Raw genomic sequence first — 14,428 nt, forward strand, 5'->3', positions numbered from 1 at the left:
TGGGTGGCACTGGGAGATCACATGATCTCCCAGCGCCGCCCTTCCATACACTGAACGGGAGCAGTGTCGCATCGACACGGCTTCCATTTACACTGCACAGCTTACCGGGTTGAACTTGTGTTCAACCCGGTAAGCTACCCGGGTAGGATTCCCGGATCACTTGATCCGGATTTTTGCAGAGGGAGCCGTTTCCACTAGCAAAAAAAATAAGATTTTACTTACCGGTAAATCTATTTCTCGTAGTCCGTAGGGGATGCTGGGACTCCGTAAGGACCATGGGGAATAGACGGGCTCCGCAGGAGATAGGGCACTTTAAGAAAGCTTTGGATTCTGGGTGTGCACTGGCTCCTCCCTCTATGACCCTCCTCCAGACCTCAGTTAGGGAAACTGTGCCCAGAGGAGATGGACAGTACGAGGAAGGATTTTTGTACATCTAAGGGCGAGATTCATACCAGCCACACCAATCACACCGTATAACTTGTGATAAACTTACCCAGTTAACAGTATGAACAACAACATAGCCACGGTATCACCGAAAACTATAACATAACCCTTATGTAAACAATAACTATATACAAGTCTTGCAGAAGAAGTCCGCACTTGGGACGGGCGCCCAGCATCCTCTACGGACTACGAGAAATAGATTTACCGGTAAGTAAAATCTTATTTTCTCTAACGTCCTTAAGGATGCTGGGGACTCCGTAAGGACCATGGGGATTATACCAAAGCTCCCAAACGGGCGGGAGAGTGCGGATGACTCTGCAGCACCGATTGAGCAAACAGGAGGTCCTCCTCAGCCAGGGTATCAAACTTATAGAACTTTGCAAAGGTGTTTGTCCCCGACCAAGTAGCTGCTCGGCACAACTGTAATGCAGAGACCCCTCGGGCAGCCGCCCAAGAAGAGCCCACTTTCCTAGTGGAGTGGGCCTTAACCGATTTCGGTAACGGCAATCCTGCCGTAGAATGCGCCTGCTGAATCGTGTTACAGATCCAGCGAGCAGTAGTCTGCTTTGAAGCAGGGGGGCCGCATACAGAACAAACAAAGCTTCAGTCTTCCTGATCCGAGCCGTTCTGGTCACATAAATCTTCAAAGCCCTGACTACATCCAGGGACTCAGAATCCTCCAAGTCCCTTGTAGCCACAGGCACGACAATAGGTTGGTTCACATGAAAAGATGAGACCACTTTTGGCAGAAAGTGAGGACGAGTCCTCAACTCTGCCCTATCCACGTAAAAAACCAAGTATGGGCTTTCATGCGATAAAGCCGCCAATTCTGAAACACGTCTCGCCGAAGCCAACGCCAACAACATGACCACTTTCCACGTGAGGTATTTCAACTCCACAGTTTTAAGTGGTTCAAACCTAGGTGACTTGAGGAAACGTAACACCACGTTAAGATCCCAAGGCGCCACCGGAGGCACAAAGGGAGGCTGAATATGCAGCACCCCCTTCACAAAAGTCTGTACCTCAGGAAGAGAGGCTAATTCTCTTTGAAAGAAAATGGATAAGGCCGAAATCTGGACCTTTATGGACCCTAATTTTAGGCCCAAGGTCACTCCTGTTTGAAGGAAGTGAAGTAGACGGCCCAAATGGAACTCCTCCGTAGGAGCAGCTCTGGCCTCACACCAAGAAACATATTTCCGCCATATATGGTGATAATGTTTCAACGTCACGTCTTTCCTAGCCTTGATCAGGGTAGGAATGACTTCCTCCGGAATTCCTTTTTCCGCTAGGATCCGGCGTTCAACCGCCATGCCGTCAAACGCAGCAAGTCTTGGAACAGACAGGGCCCCTGCTGCAGCAGGTCCTGCCTTAGAGGAAGAGGCCACGGATCTTCTGTGAGCAACTCTTGTAGTTTCGGATACCAAGTCCTCCGTGGCCAATCTGGAACAATGAGGATTGTTCTGACCCTGCTTATTCTTACAATTCTCAACACCTTGGGTATGAGAGGAAGAGGAGGAAACACATAGACCGATCTGAACACCCAAGGTGTCACCAGAGCGTCTACCGCTACCGCCTGAGGGTCCCTTGACCTGGCGCAATACCGCTTTAGCTTTTTGTTGAGACGGGACGCCATCATGTCTATTTGAGGCAGGCCCCACCGATCCGAAATCTGTGCAAAGACTTCTTGATGAAGTCCCCACTCCCCCGGATGCAGGTCGTGCCTGCTGAGGAAGTCCGCCTCCCAGTTGTCCACCCCCGGGATGAACTCCGCTGACAGCGCGCTTACATGGCCTTCCGCCAAGCGTAGAATCCTGGTCGCTTCTGCCATGGCCACTCTGCTCTTTGTTCCGCCTTGGCGGTTTATATGAGCCACTGCCGTGACATTGTCTGACTGAATCAGAACCGGTCTTCTCCGAAGTAAGTTCTCCACTTAACGCAGGGCATTGTATATGGCCCTCAACTCCAGGACGTTGATGAGGAGACAAGTCTCCAGGCTTGACCAGAGACCTTGGAAATTTCTTCCCAGTGCCACTGCTCCCCAGCCTTGGAGGCTTGCGTCCGTGGTTACCAGGACCCAGTCCTGAATGTCGAACCTGCGACCCTCTAGAAGGTGAGCACTGTTCAGCCACCACAGGAGAGATACCCTGGTCCTGGGAGACAGGGTGATCCTTTGATGCATTTGTAAATGGGACCCGGACCACTTGTCCAAGAGGTCCCATTGAAAAGTCCTCGCAGGGAATCTGCCGAAAGGGATGGCCTTGTATGAAGCCACCATCTTCCTCAGGACCCGCGTGCACTGACGCACTGAAACCTTCTTTGGTTTCAATAGGTTCCTGACCCTGGTCATGAGTTCCTGAACCTTTTCGATCGGAAGAAAAACCTTTTTCTGGTCTGTGTCTAGGATGCAGACGCAGGGGAGGACTTCTGCTCTTGGGAACTAGCTGTGTGCAGCTTCTTTCCCCTGCCTTTTCCTCTGGTAACAAAGGACGATCCCTGCACCTTCTTGTTTTTATTGGAACGAAAGGACTGCATTTGATAATGAGGTGCCTTCTTAGTATGCTGCGGGGGGACATAAGGTAAGAAATTCGACTTACCAACCGTAGCGACAAGGTCCGAGAGGCCGTCTCCAAACAACTCCTCCCCCTTGTACGGCAAGGACTCCATGTGCCGCTTAGAATCGGCATCCCCCGTCCACTGCCGGGTCCACAGGAGTCGCCTAGCAGAAATAGACATAGCATTTATTCTGGAGCTTAATAAACAAATGTCTCTCTGAGCATCTCTCATATACAAGGCAGCATCTCTGATATGCTCTATGGTCATTTGAATGGCATCCCTATCTAAGGTGTCAATCTCCGTAGATAAGGAATCTGCCCATGCCACAACTGCACTACAAACCCAGGCAGACGCCATATCCGGTCTAGCAATAGTACCGGAGTGAGTGTAAATGTGCTTCAAGGTAATTTCCTGCCTGCGATCGGCCGGTTCCTTGAGGGAAGCCGTATCCTGAGAAGGCAGTGCCACCTTTTTGGACAAGCGTGTCAGCGCCTTGTCCACTTTTGGTGAAGATTCCCAGCGTATCCTATCAGTTTGTGGAAAAGGATACGCCATAAGAATCCTTTTGGGAACTTGTGGTCTCCTATCTGGAGCGTCCCAAGCCTTTTCGCACAATTCACTTAACTCAAATGATGATGGAAAAGGGACTTCAGGCCTTTTCTCTTTATACATGTGTACCCTCGTGTCAGGGACAGGGGGTTCCTCAGTAATATGCAAAACCTCTTTACTGGCCATAATCATGTACAGAATACCTTTTGCCACCTTCGGCTGTAATTTTGCATCTTCATAGTCGACACTAGAGTCAGAATCTGTGTCGGTATCTGTGTCATCGATCTGGGATATGGTGCGCTTCCGAGACCCCGACGGGCCTGGCGCCACAGGGACAGGCATGGACTGGGTACCTGACTGATCCCTAGCTTCTGCCTTGTCTAACCTTTTATACAATAGATTGACATTTGCATTCAAGACATTCAGCATATCCACCCATTCCGGTGTCGGCGATGCCGACGGCGACCTGACATTCAAACACTCCCCCTCCACAGTAAGCGAGCCTTCCTCGTCAAACATGTCGACACACACATACCGACACTTCACACACAGGGAACCCCTTTTCTGAAGACAGTATCCCAGTCAAGACCCTTTGGAGAGACAGAGAGAGTATGCCAGCACACACCCCAGCGCAACAACCCTGGAGACCAACACAAAATGTTTTTCCCCAGCAGCGCTGTGTAATATGTAAACCGCCAATTATGTGCCCCCCCCCCCCCCCCTCTTTTAAGCACCATTTCACCGTGTGTAAGCAGGGGAGAGTCCGGGGAGCTTCCTTCTCAGCAGTGCTGTGGAGAGAAAATGGCGCTGGCGAGTGCTGAGTGAGAAGCCCCGCCCCCTCGGCGGCGGGCTACTGTCCCGCTCAAACTTAGGAAAATATGGCGGGAGCTCTTTTATATACATGTATATAGTCTTTTTGCCATGCAGAGGTTTATATTGCTGCCCAGGGCGCCCCCCCTGCGCCCTTACAGTGACCGGAGTGTGTGAGGTGTATGGGAGCAATGACGCACAGCTGCAGTGCTGTGCGTTACCTCAGTGAAGCTGAAGGCTTCTGCCGCCTGAGACATCTTCTGACTTCTGTACTTCTGGCTCTATGAGGAGAACGGCGGCGCGGCTCCGGGGGTGGACGCCCAGTAAGAACCTGCGTTCACCCCCTCTGGAGCTAATGGTGTCCAGTAGCCGAGGAAGCAGAGCCTATCTTTGACAAGAAGGTCTGCTCCTCTCTCCTCAGTCCCTCGATGCAGGGAGCCTGTTGCCAGCAGTGCTCCCTGTGAAAGAGAGTAAAAAGTAGAAAGAAAAATCCAAACAAAAATGCTTTCAGGCAGAGAACTCTGGAGAGTTCTCTGCAGTGCACCCATCTTGCTCTGGGCACAGTGTAAAACTGAGGTCTGGAGGAGGGTCATAGAGGGAGGAGCCAGTGCACACCCAGAATCCAAAGCTTTCTTAAAGTGCCCTATCTCCTGCGGAGCCCGTCTATTCCCCATGGTCCTTACGGAGTCCCAGCATCCTCAAGGACGTTAGAGAAAAACGGGTAAATATGCGCCCCCGTGCATTTACCAGTGTTTTTTGAGCTAGTGGAAAAGGGGTATTAGAGATTTTACATATCTACAGCCTGCAGTCCTGGTAGTATATTTAAAAAAATATGGTTTCTCCCACAAGCAGTCTTTACAAGTCCAACATATATAGAGCGCAGTCACACTAAAATATAATTTTCTTTATCATTTTCCAATGTAATCAAAATTCCTTCAAAACAGTCAAAATTTACTGGTCACATGACAAAGCACAAATTGTAAGAATTGACGTATGTCATTCTCAACCATGCGATCACCTTTCATCACCATAAAACTTGTTAGCAGACAGGTTTCTGTTTAAATGGCTGAATGCAAGATGATGCAGCTTTATTCTGGATGATGGAGGTGAACTATACTGTGAAACGGTCATTATCTGCAGTTCAAGTCACATTTGACAAATACACAGATGTTTGCTCACCTGATTAAATCGCTTGAATACGATATCTTTTAGGGATTCCAAACACCGGCATTTCAGGTCCATCTGTTGAATCTGACTGTATCCGGCAGCACATAAAAGGGCCTAGGACAGAAGCATAACTCATGTTAACGCTCTACGGAAGAATGAAATGACATCACTATAAAAATCCCATAATGTATGTAAGGTTGACTGGTTCTAAATAAAATAGATCACAGAGGGAAGGGAAGCAGGGGGGAGGGGTAGGGGAGACCTCTTGACACATGTTTTCTAAGATAAAGGGTACATAAAGTCCGATTCTCAATTTCAGATATAAAGTACAGTCCTCATGAGACTTCTCCCCAGTCTCATCATCCTCCTCTTCTATTCAATGCACTAAAAGGAAGGTTCAACAACCGCCCCGCTAAACAGGGCGAGTGGATGGTGGTGCTTGGAAAAGGGACAACACTGAAGGCTCTTGGCAAGTCTGCAATGGACTAGTCCAAGTGGGGTCTGAAATGAATGCATATCTTACTGCTCCCATGGAGTGCAATTTTCTCTATATAAAGATTGGAAGACAAAACTTGCAAATTATTGGGAGAGTAAGACAGAAGCAACTCGGCCTATTGAGTCACACTTCAGAGGGCATCAACCCAGACAATTGTTTACAAGGCAAATCAGTCCTGGCTTTGCCTTGTAAAAAATTTCAAATTTAAATATACGGGCATACTCGCAGATCTTCCCGCACATTGCGGGCTATTACATATTGTCTATTGTCCACTAATCTGGAAAATAGGATTTTAATACCTACCGGTAAATCCTTTTCTCATAGTCCATAAGGGATATTCCCCAAACAACTCCTCACCCTTGTAAGGCAAAACTTCCATGTGCCTTTTAGAATCTGCATCTCCTGTCCACTGCCGAGTCCACAATCCTCTCCTGGCAGAAATGGACATTGCACTTATTTTAGATGCCAGCCGGCAAATATCCCTCTGTGCATCTCTCATGTATAAGACTGCGTCTTTAATATGCTCTATGGTTAGCAATATAGTGTCCCTGTCTAAGGTATCAATATTTTCTGACAGGGAATCTGACCACGCAGCTGCAGCACTGCACATCCATGCTGAAGCAATAGCTGGTCTCAGTATAATACCCGAGTGTGTATAAACAGGAAGCAGGAGGCTATCCTGAAGTCTATCAGCAGGTTCCTTTAGGGCGGCCGTGTCAGGAGACGGTAGTGCCACCTTCTTTGACAGGCGTGTGAGCGCTTTATCCACCCTGGGGGATGTCTCCCAACGTGACCTATCCTCTGGCGGGAAAGGGTACGCCATTAGTAACTTTAGAAATTACCAGTTTCTTATCGGGGGAAGCCCACGCTTCTTCACATACTTCATTTAATTCATCAAAAGGGGGAAAAACCACTGGTAGTTTTTTCTCCCCAAACATAATACCCTTTTTTGTGGTACCTGGGGTAATATCAGAAATGTGCAACACATTTTTCATTGCCGTAATCATGTAACGGGTGGCTCTATTGGAATGTACACTAGTCTCATCATCGTCGACACTGGAGTCAGTATCCGTGTCGACATCTGTGTCTGCCATCTGAGGTAGCGGGCGTTTTAGAGCCCCTGATGGCTTTTGAGACGCCTGGGCAGGCACGAGCTGAGAAGCCGGCTGTCCCACATCTGCTATGTCGTCAAACCTTTTATGTAAAGGAGTTGACACTGTCACGTAATTCCTTCCACATGTCCATCCATTCAGGTGTCGACCCCGCAGGGGGTGACATCACATTTATCGGCACCTGCTCCGTCTCCACATAAGCCTCCTCATCAAACATGTCGACACAGCCGTACCGACACACCGCACACACAGGGAATGCTCTGACTGAGGACAGGACCCCACAAAGTCCTTTGGGGAGACAGAGAGAGAGTATGCCAGCACACACCAGAGCGCTATATAATGCAGGGATTCACACTACACACAGTGATTTTTCCCCTATAGCTGCTAATATTACACAGATTGCGCCTAAATTTAGGGCCCCCCCTCTCTTTTTTACCCTATGGAGTCTGGAAACTGCAGGGGAGAGCCTGGGGAGCGTCCTTCCAGCTGAGCTGTGAGGGAAAATGGCGCCAGTGTGCTGAGGGAGATAGCTCCGCCCCTTTTTCGGCGGACTTCTACCGCTTTTTTATGGAAAGTTATGGCAGGGGATTTTACACATATATATATATATATATATATATATATATATATATATATATATATATATATATATATATATATATATATATATATATATATAGTCTTAATGACTATATTATGTGGTAATTTGCCAAGTAAGGTACTCTTATTGCAGCCCAGGGCGCCCCCCCCCCCCCAGCGCCCTGCATCCATCAGTGACCGGAGTGTGTGGTGTGCATGGGGAGCAATGGCGCACAGCTGCAGTGCTGTGCGCTACCTTAATGAAGACCGAAGTCTTCTGCCGCCGATTTCCAGGAACGTCTTCTTGCTTCTGGCTCTGCAAGGGGGACGGCGGCGCGGCTCCAGGACCGGACGACCGAGGCTGGGCCTGTGTTCGATCCCTCTGGAGCTAATGGTGTCCAGTAGCCTAGAAGCCCAAGCTAGCTGCAAGCAGGTAGGTTCGCTTCTCTCCCCTCGGTCCCTCGTAGCAGTGAGTCTGTTGCCAGCAGATCTCACTGAAAATAAAAAACCTAATTTATACTTTCTTTTCTAGAAGCTCAGGAGAGCCCCTAGTGTGCATCCAGCTCGGCCGGGCACAAAATTCTAACTGAGGTCTGGAGGAGGGGCATAGAGGGAGGAGCCAGTGCACACCAGGTAGTCCTAAATCTTTCTTAGTTGTGCCCAGTCTCCTGCGGAGCCGCTATTCCCCATGGTCCTTACAGAGTTCCCAGCATCCACTAGGACGTCAGAGAAAGCACAATAACATACACAGTTATAATGCAAGCCTGCCCTACTGTATGTGAGAGGAGACACAGAGAAGAGAGAGGACACCAGCACATCCTGAGCTGCACAGCCCCAGTGAGACTGTCAGCTCCCTATTACACAGTAAACACTAACAATTATTGTCCTCGATAGGATCAGGATAGTGTACACAAGCGGCTCTTCCCCTTTGCTACACCCTGTACCAGATTTCGAGCGTGTCTGAGGATCAGGAAGCGCTGTGTGTGCCATCTGTGCTGCAGTAAGCAGAGGAAGATGCCAAAACACCTCAGGTCCCGCTCTGAAGTAGCTGCACCCCCTCCTATGGTGCCAGAGTACATATATAGATTATACTGGCAAAAGTCTCCTTTTAAGATTAAAACATCACACAAGTGCTAGTCAAGACCTTTTGTGCCAGTTCTACACAGGAGATGTTAGCAGGCGCCCCCCCCCAGCCGTCCTGGGAGGGTCCCGTATGCCGCGCCCGTGGTCAGCCGCACTTTGGACCAGGGGACCCCCCGTTTGTACTCACCACCGATGTCACCTTTGGGCAGCGTTCAGGGTGTATAGCTACGGCTGTGACAGCCAAGGCGCAGTGCCCCGCTGAACAACAACCCCTCAGGACGGTGGTCCTGCAGCAGGGAAGCGGTTCTGCACCTCGTAAGGCCGGTGACCGTCACCTCTCCTAACTCCCATGGTGCAGGTATGCTGTTGCCCAGACAGCATACCGAAAATAATAAAAGATTTAAAAGAAATTGAAGGAAACTCTCTGGAGCTGCGGAGATGTGCATCCTCTCCTGAGGGCGCTTTTTTCTAAACTGCCTGTGGGAGGGGGCATACAGGGGAGGAGCCAGCACACCAATCTGAAGTGCACTGGCTCCTTTGGACCCCATCTATACCTCCATCGTACTAGTTTCCCCCAATATCCCTTATGGATGCTAGAGAAACCACTGGTTTATTCCATTAATTGTACCTTCTAACCGCTGTCAACACAGATGCCTGGATCATGGAGTTCATGCAGTCAGTGCTCAGCCCATAGTTAAAGGTGACACTGTGGTGTCCAACACAATTGGAGATGCTGAAAGGGTCAAATAATCATCTCCAGAACTTAGGCAAGACCGAGGTGTAGACATAAGAAACCTCTATCAGGAGGTCATAGACAGAAGCAGCCTGAAGCTCCCCAACAACACACTCCGACTGATAGCGGAAGAGGTGGTCCCTCAATAAGCAGGAAAAGGCAAAACAAAAACACAATGTCCTTCCACCTAAAGGGTGGAATATGTATTCCAGTGCGGGAGATGTATCAAACCTCGGAGAGAGTTATAGTGGAGAAGTTGCCTAAAGCAACCAATCCACTTCTGTCATTTATCTAGCACAGTCTTTGAAATGACAGTTAAGAGCTAATTGGTTGCGTTGGGCAACTTCTCCACTTTATCTCTCTTCAAGGCTTGATAAATCCTGCCCATTATGTGTTTCTTCTTACAGCACATGAAGAAAATAAAACTTTCCAAACTCATAGGAAATTGGACGTTTGATGTAACAGCTTGCCTGCAACATCATCTAAACAGCTGCGGTGGTGCTATGGTAAAGCACATCATCATTAACTAAGCAACTGCGGTGGTGCCATGGTAAAGCACATCATCATCATCTAAGCAGCCGCAGTGATGCAAAGACAAAGCACATAAGAAGAAAAACAGTTATGTAGCCCATAGCAATCAGTTGCTTTCATTTTGTGAACTTAGGGGCCCTGCTTTAGCATGGGAATCTGACATTGAGGCATCCAAGTACCTGACACAACAGGGACCGGTAAGCCTTTGGAAGTATTGAGATGAAGGCGTAAGGTGTCTGGGAGTGGTATACAAGGAAGGTAGGTTTGTACTGATTGGGCTTCAAGTAATTATTCCCCCAAGCAATGCGGATCCACAGCGCATCTCCAAAATCTTTGAAGTGGATGGTCACCTAAAGTCAAGAGATTTTATTTATTTACTAGCAAGGAAGAATTACACAGTCTAATGAAAAAAATATTTAAATAAAAAATAAGAAACAAGTCTTCAATTAAAAAATTACAAAGCCCAACATGGAAACTTCTGGACAGCTAACACCGAGCAGATAATTTGGAAAAACGGACCCCTATTTAAACTCACATTTTTAAAATAGCCACTGCTTTCATAGCCTTCTTACCCTATTACCTCTTGTTGTTATACTACTTTTATACTGTAAAAAAGTACAATGTGCATTTTTGTTATGACATTGGAGCGGTGCTTAATGGGGGGGGGGGGGGGGGGATACATTAAGCCTTTTGAAGAGTGGGAGAAGAGGACAAGAGAATGTGCCCATATGAAATGAGTTCCTCACTAGCATTTATCACGTACAGTACAGTCTATAGAATGACAAGTAGAATCCATTTGGTTGCTATGGGCAGCATTTCTACACTTTAGAACGCTTGCTGCATCTCCCCTAAGTCATTAATAGAGCCAGACCCTATACTGTTTGAACTTGAAAAACTGCATCTTTTTTTTTTTTTTTAACATGAAAGTAAACTGAAGAACAACCTTTAATATCATGTACGAGGCTATTGTACTTTGATGATAAAGGTCACTGATCCACCCACATATATGACGGCTTTAGTATAGTGTATATTTTACAAAATCTTTCTCTCATGATTCCTGTTTTCCAGGAGCAGCCTGTCCTTTCCCAACCTTTGCATTGCTCGTACATATCATTCAGATTAAGTTACAAGAACTGAGAGGCAGGTTCAATTGAAAATGGAAATTCTTTTTTACTATTCAATCAAATCCGAGAGATGAAGCTGCAGTAATTTCTATAAGAATTAATACTGTTTTACCTTAGCAGCTTCAGGACAAGTGCAAACTTTAGAAAGACCATTATTTGAAGGTAAAAATTGTGGTAGTCTATTCAGCTTCCCCTGGACAACAACACCCCCCCCCCCCACCCCCACAACACACACAGTATAACTAATTAGTTAACTGGAACTTTTCAATTAGCAGAATTGGGACAATAATTAGATAATTTAATGGGTTACAAGATGCGTAACAGGTATATGGGGCGTTGTATGGGGTTCCGGTATGAATGGTCGACCATGTTATGGTCGATAGTCATTAGGTCGACCACTATTGGTCGACACTGACATGGACACATGGTCGACACATGAAAGGTCGCCACATGAAAAGGTCGACATGAGTTTAACTGTTTTTGGTGTCGTTTTTTTGCGTAAAGTGACTGGGAACCCCAATTAGTGCACCGCGTCCCCTCGCATGGCTCGCCATGCTTCGGGCATGGTGCCTTCGCTCCGCTACCGCTTCGCTCGGCACAGATTACCGTTCCAATCGTAGTCCACGTGGATCGTAAAGTATGGAAAAGTTCCCCAAAAGAAAAAAAAGTTAAAAAACTTGTGTCGACCTTTCATGTGTCGACCATTTTCATGTGTTGACCATGTGTCCATGTCGACCATGTCAATGTCGACCAATAGTGGTCGGCCTAATGACTGTCGACCATAAAATGGTCGACCATCTGAACAGATACAGTTGTATGGATGGGAAGGGCGTTTTAAACTTTGCATGTGGGATGTACAGGTGTTTTTGTTTTGTAACTATTTTTTAAAGTGGCCCCAAATCAACTTTATTACATGTTTATGCACCCCAAATGTAATTAAAATATTTAAATAAATAAAATAAAAAATTTTTAATGCAATGATCAGCCATTTTAAAAAGGTCAGAATATTATTCTTTGAGACCGTAATAGACATCCATACAGTTACCCAATATTTATTGAAAGGTGTTTTTTTTTGTTCAGGGTGCAAGCAGATTTAAGAAAAAAAAATTGCATTTTCTTTCCGGTAAAACATAGGAATGCTTTCAGAAAACTAGCAAATACAAATTATAGCTTACATTTTTCATAGCTGCATGAATAGTCTTTTTGAACTTCTCTTTCAATTCTGACACATCGACAAGACCCATTTCAGGATCTGTAAAGCAAAGAGATATTAGACGTGGAAGGACTTGCAATATGTACACATTGCTTCCATTAAGGGCCGTCCCCTAATAATGAAGGGAACTGTGGGGAAACTGCTGTGACACTAAAACTGCACAGTAATTACCAGGTGGCATGGACATTTGATAAACATCCCAAGTTTTCTTTTTTGTGTTAGCATGGGTGTCTGCAGAAGAGAAAGACAAGGGTGAAAATTTTTATATTTCACTCTACATAACCCCCTATTATTAAAATAAGGGGAACATATAATACGTCATATGTGGTAACAATAAAATTACATATCACATATGATACAGGATGAGTATCCCTTATCCAAAATGCTAGGGACCAGAAGTATTTTGGATATCGGATTTTTCCGTATTTTGGAATAATTGCATACCATAATGAGATATCATGGTGATGGAACCCAAGTCTAAGCACAGAATGCATTTATGTTCAATATACACCTTATACACACACAGCCTGATGGTAATTTTAGTCAATATTTTTAATAACTGTGTGTATTAAACAAAGTTTGTGTACATTGAGCCATCAGAAAGCAAAGGTTTCACTATCTCAAAAAAAATTCTATTTCGGAATATTTGGATATGGGATACTCAACCTGTATTGAACTCTCCTTAAGACTTTATAAAGTACAAATATTATAACTAAAAATAACTCAAAACATTTTTTGTTGTGGAAGGGAAAGAATGCTGCCATCTATGAAGCCGATTCCTCCTCCTCCTTCTTCTTCTCTAAAGTCACATATGTACATTGAATCAGTAATACCCTTTCACACCGCACAAATAACCTGGTATCGGGTCGGCGTACGGTGTGAAAGGGGCATTGCCGAAATTGCGGGTCGCCTGACCCAGCAATTCAACCCGGGTATAAAGCAGTGTTATACCCGGGTTGAATACCGGGTCATTGGCTGCGTAAACGGGCGCCCAGGTCGATGCGACCCGGAGATGAGCTCATCTCCCAGTGCCGACTCCACCTCCGCCGCCGGCTCCGCCCCCCCCTGCTGCTATGGCAACCCGCCCGGCTTATTGCCGGGTAAGCCTGCAGCAGCTGCCAATGCCGGATCCCACCCGGGAAGGACCCGCTTCCAATTCCCGGGTGGGATCCGGCATCGGCAGTGTGAAATAGGTATAAGCAGCACCACCTTTACGTGTGTGATGTGAAAACAATCTTCTTGTTATTTGACAATATCACGTGATAAAATTTTCCTATAGATCATTAAGTATTAAATATTCTGGTGCGGGAGTATCTCAAACCCAGCACTTGAAAACTGACCAGAAACACTATTTCATGCAGATAGCCAGCCAAGATCCATCCGACACAGACGGAGATACGCAAAAGTGCATGAATTTGCTTCCTTGCATGCAGCATGCTAACACTTGCTACTGGTGGCCATAGAATGAGCTGCGCCCGACTCCATTATGTAAGCAGACACTAATGATATCGCAGTGGCATTCTGCACTCCACTGAATAAGGTCACTGGTTTCTAATAAATGTACAGCCTGCACCCACATGAATATTAATTCATCGCACTATGCATAAATAAAAAGTGTATTTTAATTACCGATTAACTGATCGCTCATTAAAAAAAAAAATTATTATATATATATATATATATATATATATATATATATATATATATATATATATATATATATATATATATATATATATATATATATATAGCAACTCAAATGTCACACACAGCTCCAAATAAATGGCTAAACTTACATATAATGTCCAGATCAGCTGCATGCCGTATTGTAGCTTTTCTACTCTGGGGGGGAAAAAAAAATGACATCATAAAGCTGCAGTGATGACATCTAATGGGCCATACACACAGCGCGATCCGCCGCCGAGCTGCCCGACGGCGGATACGGCCGACCCGGCGGTGGGGGGGAGTGAAGTTTCTTCACTCTCCCCGTCACCCGGCTCCATAGCAGTGCAGGCAAATATGGACGAGATCGTC

The 14,428-nt window shown here is 46.3% G+C and overlaps 1 protein-coding gene across 3 annotated transcripts in view; it reads right to left on the reverse strand.

Moving 5' to 3' along the window:
* CENPN (centromere protein N) overlaps positions 1-14,428 on the reverse strand; it is a 110,872-nt gene that overhangs the window by 70,474 nt on the left and 25,970 nt on the right. For 2 of the 3 annotated variants that reach the window (XM_063945367.1, XM_063945366.1), the window contains exons 3-7: positions 14,191-14,236; positions 12,566-12,625; positions 12,357-12,433; positions 10,237-10,407; positions 5,536-5,637 (exon numbers count right to left, since the gene is read on the reverse strand). In XM_063945367.1, the coding sequence (XP_063801437.1) occupies positions 5,536-5,637; positions 10,237-10,407; positions 12,357-12,433; positions 12,566-12,625; positions 14,191-14,236 (456 nt within the window). The remainder of the gene's footprint in view (positions 1-5,535; positions 5,638-10,236; positions 10,408-12,356; positions 12,434-12,565; positions 12,626-14,190; positions 14,237-14,428) is intronic. The other variant, XM_063945368.1, reaches the window with a different exon arrangement.

The sequence above is a fragment of the Pseudophryne corroboree genome, chromosome 11 (assembly GCF_028390025.1).
Source record: "Pseudophryne corroboree isolate aPseCor3 chromosome 11, aPseCor3.hap2, whole genome shotgun sequence".
Lineage (NCBI taxonomy): Eukaryota > Metazoa > Chordata > Amphibia > Anura > Myobatrachidae > Pseudophryne > Pseudophryne corroboree.